This window comes from Zingiber officinale, chromosome 3B (assembly GCF_018446385.1).
Source record: "Zingiber officinale cultivar Zhangliang chromosome 3B, Zo_v1.1, whole genome shotgun sequence".
NCBI classification, from domain to species: domain Eukaryota; kingdom Viridiplantae; phylum Streptophyta; class Magnoliopsida; order Zingiberales; family Zingiberaceae; genus Zingiber; species Zingiber officinale.
The window spans coordinates 83707556-83721111 of NC_055991.1; the positions used below are offsets into that span (position 1 = coordinate 83707556).

At 33.9% G+C, this 13556-nt stretch overlaps 1 protein-coding gene across 1 annotated transcript; it reads right to left on the minus strand.

Moving 5' to 3' along the window:
* Positions 1-931: 931 nt before the first annotated feature.
* Positions 932-7746, minus strand: LOC122056673 (transcription initiation factor IIA subunit 1-like). Its single transcript, XM_042618732.1, has 11 exons — positions 7468-7746; positions 7178-7342; positions 6934-7086; positions 6715-6769; positions 6541-6599; positions 6224-6349; positions 2506-2631; positions 2357-2411; positions 2108-2283; positions 1943-2026; positions 932-1217 (listed from the first exon to the last, which is right to left on the minus strand). The coding sequence occupies exons 1-11, from the start codon at positions 7582-7584 to the stop codon at positions 1194-1196; spliced, it is 1140 nt and encodes a 379-aa protein (XP_042474666.1). The 5' UTR covers positions 7585-7746; the 3' UTR covers positions 932-1193.
* Positions 7747-13556: the final 5810 nt, after the last annotated feature.

Here is a 13556-nt window from a genome sequence, read left to right on the forward strand (position 1 = left end):
TTTCAACTGTGAAGACCCTCTCTCCACGATCTTCTTATTTGGGTGACGAAAATAAAAACTGAAAAAAGATTTTTACAATGGATAACTTTTCCTTATTGACTGTGTAAAAAAGGTTGACTTAGTTTCCTTTCATTTGGTAGGCAAATGGATTTAAGAATCCATCCTCGAAACATTTTTTAATCCGTGCAAAGCTAACCGAAATCAATTTCCTACATCTCATGTACACTCAAATTTCTCCCAACCCAACTCATGATCAGGCCTAACACGGTAGCGCCACCTCAGTCAGCAACTTCATGCGAGGTTGCCTCGCGCGGGCGTCGTCAGCAGCAACCCTGTGCGCGCGAGGTCGAATCCTCTAATCCATTTTTTTTATATCAAAAAATAGTCCATAATATAATTATAATCAAATCACAATCACAATTTGATATCAAATGGTTACGATCCCTCTCCGAATTCACCTTTCTACTCATATTATAATTTGGGTCGAAATGGAAAGTCAATCCTCCACTCAACGCCCGATAACCCGGCCACCCACCTACTGTTCTGATCGTCTATCCCAACTCAAACTATAATCTGAACAAGATGGTGAATCCAAAGAAAAATCATAACCAATTACAATCAAATTACCAGCACAATTTAATCACAATTATACTGTAAACCATCCCCTATCCAGCATCCTAGCTCCACCTCGGGCACATGTGTGAGGTCGCCTCATGCAGCTGCGTTTCACTTTTGAGGTTTTTCTTCTCATTTATTTCCGCTGCCTTTCCCTAGGGATTTTTGTCCAAGTCCACGTTGCATGAGTTAAAAAAGGTAGATTGTTTATTCAAAGGATCTAGTGACCGCGACTTCAATTTGGTATTGAATTAAAGAATTGCTCTCTTCGCATGGACAACTCAGAGGATAATCACATCGCATTGCTCGTAGATCGTCTAAAGATATACAAGGTCTCGGTCGGTATTACTAAATGGTGCAGTATCACAAACTCAAGGGCATCTAACAGAACATGGTCGTGGATATGGCAACATACTGCAATTAAAAGAAGCGAAAGGGACAAGGAAAAAAAGGCCAAGAAACAAATTTGAAGGTTTAGCGTGTACCATCTTGACAAGAACGCAAATAGCTTCCAGAATTGCAAACACCACAGTTCGTTCATGCTTCCAGTTGACAAATTCAAGAGAGCGAGAGGAAAATCAGAACTCAAACTCGCCATTCGCCTGAGAAAAGAAAAAAAATAGGTGTTCGATGTGAATTCACATGCCACATTAAGCTATGAAAAACACTAATGTAGGGCAACATAGAATTTACACAAACGAAGGAACTTATGAAATAAACCTGCAGTTTTGGGGTTCTTCACTAATGATTTTTCGCAGTTCGGATCCTCTGTCCCGAACTGCCTCTGTCCCCATGTCCCACTGCCGATCGGACGGTCCAGATTGCATCTCAAGGATGCATTGCATATCACAAGAATATTGCACACATCTTAAAGATGTCATGATTCCTTGAGATGCAATCTGGACCGTCCGATCGGCAGTGGGACATGGGGACAGAGGCAGTTCGGGACAGAGGATCCGAACTAGATTTTTCGTCGGATGTTTGCATCCAAAATCAACAACACTGTGCTAAATCTCCTTAAAGCTAGAAAGAAAAAGACTGCTAAAAGGAAAAAATAAAGACCTTGAAACCTCATAAAGGCCACATTTGAAATTGACTGTAAATTATGAGAACAATGTTGGAGACCTCAACTTGCTGAGTGTGACATAAACCATCAATCTTCGTAGCATCATTATTATATTATGAACTAATGGATGGAACATAATAGAATTCAAGAACACAGGATTGTCAACATCTAGACCAATAAGGCACGAGCATTTCAATCATGATAATTTTCTCACAAATCACGATTAAAAGAAAACATTATGAACTAGCACTGCTAAATTACCTTGTTAAAAAGAAGATCCCTGTCATTGAGATGCATTATGCCATTCTTAAGGGTACACTTCCATCTACTTTTTGTCCGAGTCACCTATAGAGACCCAACGACCAACATTAAAATTTACAAAATTATTTGTTGATGTTATTAATATGAAAAGTTACCAGCAACTACCTTATCAAAGAGAGCTAGAACCAAATGCTGAGCATTTGGCTCATCATCATCTTCATCATCATCCAATTCGTCATCATCGTCATCATCTTCATTGAGGGGTGGCTCATCATCTTCTCCTGCTTCGTCTTTATTTGGGTTTGGTGTAGCAACAGCAGGAGTCGGAGCACGTAGTTCAGCTGGATGCAAAGCAAAAGGGGAAAATATCATATCCAGGTGTCAACAAGTTTCACATTAGATATTAGAAATTACCATGGTCTCCAGGTGTATTGTAGTCTTCAGTAGTCACACCTTGGATCGGAAACAACTTCGGGAAGAAGAAAGAAAAAAAAACATGATGTAAATAGACGATAAGGAAAAGGAAACATAGTTTATATAACTATCAATGGTATATCGAATACATCATCATATTCATCCTGTACTCCATCACACTGAGGAAGTACTGTTGGTTGTCTTCTGTTGGGAATGAGCTTGGAAGTTGTCGATCCTTGCCCATGCCTAGGTGATGGCTTCTGAAGTGGGTTTACCTGATGGCAGACAAAGAGAAAGATTTGTCATAAATTCTAGTATCAAAGAAACAGAAAGATAGAAATCTTGTATTTTTAATAAATCCACATAGATTGGACAAAAATTCTTATTATGAACACTAGCATTAAAAAACATAGAACTTTGTCAAAAGTAAAACAAATAACTCTACTTCCAATTTCCAAGTGTGTGGAAACTATCCTAATAAAGAGAATTTATACCAATTATTGAAAATTTTGGTTTTCTTGACCTAATATTTTGATACATGGTCAGAGTATCTTTAAAGTGAAGTGAACCATAAGTTGTCAAGTTGGCAAAAGTCTCGCCTCTAACGCCCCCGCCAACCCGTTCCAGGGCCAATACGGAGGAGGTAAATCACGGATGGCTACTGACCCTTGAAATAGTGACTGGCGCATGAGGGAGGCATCCATAAGTTGTCAGATAATCCCAGTTAGCCTCAGACTATCCCTGGGGTGATCAACCCGGCCCCACGGAAATTTCCCACCGGCCACCAGTATAAATCGGGAAGTGCACATGATTGTCAGTCCAAAAACTCAGCATCCTTTGATTGCGCCCCCCATTTGCTCTTATTTATCATTGCCATGACTAGACAGCATCAGGCCAACTAAACAAATCCCCACAATATGGCAGAAATTCTCTCTGATATTGATTGGCTCAAGAGCAACTCTAGACACTCGAACACTCACAGCAGGAGCTAAGCTGATCATTAACTGAGATAAGAAAAGAATCAATTCTTAATTTTTGGTTTTGACATGAAGTTAAAAGAGTCGCTTTCAGATAATTGAGTGCATATTATTATGGATGCTTAAGTTGATTCAGCAAACAATGGTTTAAAATATTACCATACAACTCATACCAAGAAGTACATATTAGCCCAACAAAGGACTGGCACCGACACCCCTCAACTTCAGGCATTCATGGGTGTATTGTGCATTCAAAGTGGTACCGATCAAAATTTCTGAGCGGTATAATCCCATGTCCATTGGGCCTTGGCTCAAACAAAAAATGATTAACTTATAGTTTTATTTCTTTGTATATATAACATTGAATTGCAATAGTCTATATAACAAGAATTTGTATTTTAAAGATAAACAATGGAGACAAAATCAAGCACTGAGTAGTGAAAATTAAAAAGTTGAAAGCATATATATTAGATGATCAGTGGAAGAATTGCTTAATGGTATAAAGGAGAGGGGAGCTTTAAATGATGGCTCTATTAACAAGATAAATATTTAAACAACCTATGTGCTGGAATACAAATCAGAGTGCGTGCTATTGATATATGCTGGAATGGACAATAAAAAGCATATGTGTTGAAATTACAAACTCAAAACTCAGCAGGAAAGCACATGGTACAACCTACTGAAGTAAAGAATCAATCAGACATTATCTAATTCCTATTCATTCAATCGGAAATATAATTAATTATTTTATTGTTTTTCCTTAAAAAAAAAATTGAGACACTTGACACCAAACCATGTGAGTTGAAACATATCACTCCATACTAACACTTGCTACAGTACAAGAAAGCATGGACCAGTATTGGTATTGGGTTGAGAAATTTTAAACCGTGTTACTTGGTAAGTATGAAATACAAGATGACACTAATTGACAAAGGGGGGAATCTTCATTGTGTTTGATATTTCTGTAGTTTTAGAATGCCTAGTGACAATGTTTTTCAAGTTTCAGTCAAACAACTAATACAAATGAATGAAATAATAGACCATTAAGTAAAGGTGCCTTTGGTTTGGCTCATATCAGGAATAATCAAAAGCCGATTCAATAAAGACCAGTGTATAGCCTGTCAAATCAGCAGTGCAATCCCTCAAGGCCTCAACAAAAGTTATGATGAGTTTTACCTAGAATTTATTGCATCTCTTATCAAGTATAACATGCAGTGTGCCTCAAGTACTAGAAAAAGACAGCCTAATAGCACAAAGCACCATGCGCATTCTGGAAAGTATGAGTGCATATAATCTAACCCTTGGTGGAGAACAGATTGCTACCAAGGATTGGCTCAAATCACCAAAGTTACAAAATGTATGAGGAACTATATCCTGAGAAAAGACACAGCTATGCTAAATGAATAAAATTTAATATGCACCTAAGAATAAACAGTTGAAACCAAAGAAATATTTTATCATAGTTAGTACCATGCCATTTTAAGGACACAGCATTTTGAAATAATGCACAAGCAAATTCCATGGTTACAGCAAATTCAAACAGCCAAATAAAATGCCTTAGACATTTTTTGAAGAAGATCAATCTTACCCCATGGTCCACACAAATTGGCCCAGTAAAATGAATAACAATCATGCCCCTAAATCACTGCACTTAAGATTAAACTCTTGCATTCTTTGTAACGTCCCAAACAACAAGCCCTAGATTTTCACATCATTGCTTTTCAGACATCTAAACGTATTGTTGGAATCAGAAAAACCACTGCTTAGCGTAATTAATTAAAATTATCCTTTTAATTGATCCCAACAATTCATGTTTGACAAAGACAAATTGTTGATCCGACAAGACCTAAATCTATGAATGCAAGACCAATTAATGAGTAACAAAAACATACCCATCTTGTGATTGTAAGATAACGTGAAGGATGTTTCAAATGTGTAGCCTTAAGAAACTCATGCAACCATCTCTCGTGTTGTCCTCCATAAATGGGGAAAGTACAATGAAAGCATCATGTATTTGACTGTTACCTTGCTGGCCAGTTCTTGTGATAGGCTCACATAAACTATTTAAGATAAAAGTATGTGTAGGGTAATGTTGAAGGGGAGCCTTGGTGCAATGGTAAAGTTGTTGCCATGTGATCTTGAAGTCACGGATTTGAGTCGCAGAAACAGTCGCTTGCAAAATGCAAAGTAAGGTTGCATATAATAGTCTCAATGTGGTCGAACACTTCCTAGGACTCCGCACTGGAGCTTTATGCATTGGGGGCTGCTCTTTTTTTTTTTGTGTGTGTAAGGTAATATAGTGCCGTGACTAATTAATTTAACACCAAACCAGGACAAACTCGTCTCCTATTGAGATACCAGGAAATTATTCTCCAGCAAACCAACCAAATTATTAATAAGATATCCTTGTCTATGATAATAATTCAGATTATAGTGACATTAGCACAATAGACAGCAGAACCTAATGCAATAGGATTTAAAGGAAAATGCAGTTTGACACCCAAAGTTTCATTGGACTTGAAATTTATTAGGCACAATGCTTTTTATCTAATTCAGTTCCTTTGATTCAGGTTTAAAATCTCAAACTAGCACTTACCCAAAATCACAAGTTTTTGAGTGAGAATTTCAACACACTTGTAGTATGATCAAACTTTTAGAATACATATATAGTTGGAAGTTTTTAAAGAATTTACAGTGTTAATAATTTTAAGGAGAAGAAAACCTTAATCAAGATGCCAAATGAGATTCCAACAAAAATAGGCTAACTTGAGAAACCAATCAAACTTTACAGCAATTGAGTAAAATTTCCCTATGATTTACATTAATTAAATTCAGTTATATCTTAAACAGGCATCAAAGTAAAAGATTTACAACTCAAAAATGCATCTACCTGGAGCAGAGAAAATTCTATTGAAATGTCCCCACTTCCATCTTGTTGTGGTAAATGACCTCCTGGGTTAAAGCGGGATGGATGGTCATCTCTTTTACGTTTCCCAGAGGAATTCATGAAAAAGTCCTTCATTCAATATGATAGCTAGTAAATGATAGATATCAAACATATACAACCACTCACAATTACAAAAAAAAGAAGAGCAAAATGACACATTAGAACCTACACATAGGAAAAATATCAACAATCATCAAGAATGCAATTACTAGGCCTCCTATACCTAATACAACTAAAGTCAGGCATTGAGTACTCTGTACCTGAGTCATAGCTTGCTGAGATGAGCCTCTATCAGTTTCTTCACGGCCATCAACATAAGCTGCAGTAAAATATACACCAGCAAACAAAGCCACACTTACTCCAACCTCGCACTTGATGAAGGATTGCAGTAATATGTAATCAGACAAGGACATCATTATCTCCTTTCAACATACCAACATTGACATCGACTCCAAGAGGCCTTTGGTTCAGCCAAGGAGAAAGTGGTTGCTTGACCAATAAGACAATGCAACTAAATCAGATCCCATGTTATAACAATTCATGTCCGTAGACAGAGCACAGCTCATGGCATTAGGTGAAACATGAGGAAGATATATCACTGGAGAAGCATACAAATTTTTTTTTTTAAAAAATGATAAATCACATTGATGTACCATGTAAGGACTAGGCCTTCCACTTTTCAAGTCCATGCTACTTCTGATATCAGTAATTGGAGACGGAGCATAATCAGAAGGGCCGGTGGGAATGTTATACATCCCCGAATCAGTTCCAGGGAGTGGTGTCTGGATAGGAGTCTGCAATGGAGTCTGCAAGATACCCAAATGTACACTAATCCCGCATTGGACCAAAAGTATACGATCAAGTAGAATTAACAAAAAGAAAACGCAGTGGACTCACAGGTGGAAAAAGCATTTCCGCAGTTGGGGTCTCGTATTCCTCAATCGGCCCCTCGTAAGGCACGTTAAGATCATGCACCGGCGTCGGGGCAACATTCTTCTGGGCAGCCGGCCTCTCGATGTTGCCGCTTATTGCGCCGGCCTGCATCATCTTCATCTCCCAGATCTACGTCGACGGAAAAACAATCAAAGTAAGTCGAAATAAAATCCACCAACTTCTTGAAAAGGGAGGAGAGCCCAGCAACGAGACAAGGTAAATAAAGATCGGAGCGAGGAAAGGGAAGGAATTACCGCCTGGATCTCGGCGAGCGCTCTCTCCCCGGCACCTTCGTTGATGAACTCGTCGCGGATCTTACTGATGACGTCGTCCACCACCTGGATGTACACGGCGGAGACGTTGGTCGCCATTTCCAGCGACGGATCGCCCCTGCCAACGATCGAAGAAGCTGGGAGGATTCGATGGGCGGCGCAAGAGGATTCAAGGGTTAGGGATCGTCCTCAGGCGGAGTGGTGGAGCAGGGAAAGGGGTAACAAGGGCCGATCGCGGACGGGAGCGCTGGGAATTAAGGAGGAGAATATAAATAGGTTTGCATCCGGAAGAAAGTCGTGCGGACACGTGTCACGATTGGCACTTGATATAAATGGGTTTGCACTTTAGGCGGCCTATTTTTTTTTTCTTCGGAGTTTTCCCAAGGGAGAGGGCGCATCTACAATTTTCAAAGGATCGTATCATACACTTATTTTTATTTATTTATTTATTATCAAAGGACAGCCTTCTCTAGGACTGTCAACTATTTTTTGCAAGCATCTAAATCATAATTTAAATTTTAAAAGTATTTTTTTTAGTTTTAGTATGTATATAACTTTAGACAATTTGTCTTGGAAATGTTAATAAAGGGAAAAATAATAATAATAATAATAATTTTAATTAGTTTCATTGATTATATTTGAAATAATCTATTTGAACCATGGAAGTTTTCCATCGATCACCTGAATAAATTGAAAAGTACATCTTTTAGTTACGCCCTCTATTTAGAGAAAAATTTCTTACAAATGCGTCATAATTAAAATTCGAATTTTAGGTATTGAATAATAACCTAAATATTCTACCACGATATTATTACCCCGGAGACATTAATAGAAAAAAAGAAGAAAAATCAGAAAGAAGATTTTAATCTTCTATTAAAAATTTTAAGATATTATTTACTATAAGAGATACTAGTTAGTGTTGGAACAGCCATAGAGTTTTTTTGTCGCTAATGGAGTTAGCAATCAAATTTTAATTCATTCGTTAATTTAGTAACGAATTAAAATTTCATCGCTATATTAAAGATATTCTATATGTAAAAACAAATCTTATTACCGATGGAAATTTCGTTTGAATTGCTTTAGCTACATAATTATAAGAAATACATAGTAAGAAGATATTATGTTAGAAACATTTTATCTGCCGCTATATGGGGATAGAATAAATTTTCGTAACTAAATATATCTATATGGGGATAGAATAAATTTTCGTAACTAAATATATCGACCAAAATTATAACTTCCGTTGATTACCAGAAAAATACAAATTCTGTTGGTGTTCATTGACAAAAGTTATAATTCTATTGCTCTTGATCAAACAAAAATATGACTTGTTACAATACCTACGATGGAATTTGTATTCCATCAATAATTATCCAGAGTCTATCGGTGTATACCGACAACAAACAACATTCATTAGTAAACACCAAAGGAATCCATGATTTCGTCGGTGTTTACCACAGAATCCATGATTTCGTCGGTGTTTACCGATAGAAACCATTATTATTTGCTAATATTTATTGTTATATATTCACAAATAACTTGTTAAGATATTATTCTTCCCCTCCTACTATTTTGCAATACTTGGTTGGAATTATCCCTATGATACGTGGAGTGTGGGTTGCATTCTTGTTGAGCTTTGCTTGGTTAGTTTGTTTCCACTCATCAACTCTCCAATTTCTCTTTCCTTCTTGGTTTCACATATGATTTTTGAGAAAATTTTATTGATTAACACTAGAATTTGAAGTGTGATCTTCAACCACTTTCAAGTAGCTATATTTGCCACTAACTAGTCTCTTCGTTTTAGCTTTCATTGAGGAGCATCTCTATTTAAATGCATGTGATAATATTTTTCTTGTTCATCTCCATGCATAGATTTCTTGAGAAGACATACTTCAGATTAATTATTATGACTTCTTCAACTCTATTTCATTCATATAAATTTTTAGCTCACAGCATAGTCAACACTATTGAATTTCCTTTTTCTTGTTCACTAATTTGAATACAATACATATTAACAATTTCACTTGTGAAGATATCTTTCTTGAATTCATCCCATGACTTTTGTATCATACAGTTCTTCTACTATTGAGGTCTACTTTTTCTTAGGAGCTTATCTTGTAGTCTAGATGTATGAGTAATTAATGTTGTCACTTTTTATTAATGCGAGGTGTTTTTATGATGCTATTGTTGTTGTTGAATTTTAATAAAATCATGTGATTTTTATTTTCACAGGTAGGAAATGATATCTTAGAAGATACACAAGTGAGGAAATTTAATCCAACCAAATATTTTGGAATTCATATATGTGATTCTCTATCTGTTTTGGGTGTTATTTAGTTTTATAAATTTAACTTGGAAGTTTGTGGAATATAGCTACATACTTTTTTTGGTTTAATTATTTTTAGATTACGAGTCTATTGATGACACGTTCGTTGTAATTCAACTATGAAGGCTCTTGATCAATGATATTTTGATGATATTTGGATTGATTTTATATAAAGTTTAATTGATATATAGTTCGAAGTGTTGTTAGTCTAATATTTTTAAATTATTTAAATAATTTATCCTTTAAATATAAGATAATGGTTTTGTAAATGTATTATTTAAATAAGATAATAATTTTAAAATGATGCAAAACACAATTAAAGATAACAGTTTTTAACTGTTGTCAAACTGTTATCTACTCCACCCAAAGATATTGGTTTAAACTCGTTGTAAAACTATTGTCTAAAGCACTCAAAGATAACGATTTAAAATCATTATTAAATTGTTGTTGATTACGCTCAAAGATAACAGTAAAAATTGTAGTTAAACTGTTGTCATTGACCAAAAAGATAACATTGTTTAATTATTGTCTTTGAGCACTCCTCTTAACAACACGCCCTTTAATAATAGTTTTGTTGATCTATGACAATAGTGAAAAATTGTTGTTAATGAGAGTTTTTATTGTAGTGATTGCATTGCAATATCATTAATTGATGATTCCCTAACAACAGTTGTGTTAGATGACAAACCACTAGAAGATACAATTAGTTTATACAGATAAGGCTTTCTCTGATTGTACTAGTGTAATAATTTGGCATAAAAATATTTCTACATGCATGTATTTTCACGGTATTCTCATCACGAAAAGCTTTATTTCTACATTTATAATGATTACACGGACAATGTAATTCGATAACATTCATACATTTTGGATGTCTCTTAGCAAAGTTCACAAAGTGTTCAACTTCAGTAATAAAATCATCTCTAACAAAATTATTTTCTAATTGATTGTACATTGAAGCTTTGTTCATATAGATTATTATTTAATGAGAATATAATTTCAAATATTATTAAATTTGTACTATTTGAATTAAGCTTGTACATTATTAAACTTGTAGTATGTATCAATCTAAATTACAAGAAACCAAGAGTTCAGATCAGACAAATAATATATATTATCATGTATTCAGTATTCAAGAAACCTATAAATCACCGATATAATTTTAAACTAAAGAGTCTTTATAAATGTTTTATTTGTAAGTACTATATAATAAATTATATCTGAAGATGTGTAACCAAAGATGAGTAGCTGAAGAGGAGCAAAAAATGCAGTATATTACAAACTCTAAAAAATAGCTTTCATCTTGCTAAAAAATTAGTACATTCATCATCATCACATTTCATCATTTTATATTGCAACAAGTATAATATAATAGGTTATTAAAAAAAAAGTACATCATTCAAATTTCACCACATTTTCTATTTTGAAATAATTCTGTTCATATATGAATCTAAAATTAAAATATATTTACACAAATCTAAAACTACTTATCAGAAAAATACACAAACTGATAAACATAAGTTTAACATGTATAAAAATATATACCATAATGATAGAATATATATAATATCAAATCCAGTTTTTAAAATGCTAACCTTTTATCTAGATTGTTACTAAAAAGATGTAATAGATTTTGAGTTGTATATAGTATCAAAATTAATAGAATCATTTTGCATGTTTTACGAATGATAAGTAAAAAAAAATTAAGTTTAAGGTCAACACACCTCAAAAGAACTATTGTTATTATGAGTTTCTTAATTATTAGTAGCATTTGGATCTTGATTCTCGTGTGATCAAAACTATGTGGCGTTGGAAAAGTAGAAAGATTCATTAATGACAAGTGAGATATGAATTTTTACATTTGCCGCTATACTACCGTCTTGACCCTATCTTCCAGTGATTGTTCCACTATCGTGACCTGATCTTCCATTGACTACTCTAATATTATGACTCAATCCCTCAATTCTTGATTTTCTTGTCTTAATACTTGCACTTCAGGAGATGAAGAACTGAGACGACTTCTAAGGCTAAGAGTCATCACATGATCATATATAGCTTTTGAGTGAGAGCCAAGGCCATAGAGAGAATTCTTGCATTTGTCGCTATACTGCCATCCTAACCCTATCTTCCATCAACTGCTCTATTGTCGTAACCCAATCTTCCATCGACTGCTCTAATGTCGTGACCCTATCTTCCATCAACTGCTCTAATGTCGTGATCCAATCCATCAATTCTTGATTTTCTTGTTTTAATGCTTACACTTCAGTAGATGAAGAACTGGGATGTCTCCTGAGCCTATTAGTCATCACATGATCATATACAACTTTTACCTAAGAGCCAAAGCCATAAAGAGAGTTCTTTTTTCTTCTACTGACAACTTCATAATATATATCATTTATAGTATCGTGTGAGAGAGTCTGTAAATCCTTTCCCTCTATAACAAGCTGAGATGCCTGTGCAATTTGATCAGTCATATCATCCTACATAAAAAAATATTGTTATTATCTAATATATAATTAATAAAGCTAATCATTGTTAAATATGAGCGGTAATAAAATTTATATTCTTATGTCTATAGTATTTGATCGAATATTGACAAAAGTGTCATCTTTTTTTGGTGCGTATTATGAAATACCTTCGAACAATTGTCAAGTCTATGTAAGATCTTTGTCTACATACGCAAAAAATTTTATAAATTAAAATAAGTTGATTAATAATTAAAAAAGTTCTTATTTAACTTTATTATAAATTCACCGAGTATATTGCATGCTCTATAATAAATCACGACCAACCGTATACTTTGTGGATCTCGTGTTTAGACCAGCAAGCTTAGTATTTCTATTATTATTTTAAGAAGTTAATGAATTTTGCTACTATTTTTCTGCAACCCAAATGTCCTTCCATGCATCTCAAATCTCAACTAGTATATAGAATGACTTTGTTTCCCCTTTTCTCCACTTGTATAATAAATCCTTGTATAGTTTTTGATGATAATTGTTTCATATTTCTTTAAATTCTATCTCATGTCCTGACTCCCAACATATATTTTCTGTAATAATATCAAGAAAATTAATATAAAAGAATATCTATATAGTATCAATAATATTTAAATTACTTACTAAAAAATTATAATAATAAAAATCTTTAAAATCTTAGTCTATATGTCTCCATGTAGAACGAGAATCGTAGTACTGTTCTTTAATATATTTTTTTTGTAATGTAAGCAGATACACTATGACCATTGATAGTAAAACTACATGAAAAAATGTTCATTTTTCAAAATAATAAATAAAAGATTAGAAAAATTTGAATTGCTAATAATAGTTATACTTACCAATCTCCAATAACTCTCAACCTAATCTGGTCATTGTTTAGAGGTGCAATATCTAATATACTTATATATGCAAAATATTATTATAATATAAACATGCTCCAACTAATAATTAAATTAGAATAATAATATCTTATATGGTAGAACTAGAGATTTACATGTAAAAGGCAAACATATCCATAATTGAATCATTAACATTAATCCTAAAATTTAATAATATCATTTTTACTTTACCATAGTTTTTAATTATAAAATTTAATTATTATTACAATATGAATCATTAAAATTAACAGTTTCTTAGTCTTCATCATGAAACTCTATTAGTACATAAGGTTCATCATTGCTAGACATTTTTCATCATTTATTTTTATGTGACATTTATATCTATAAGTAATTGGAATATGGATTGGATTT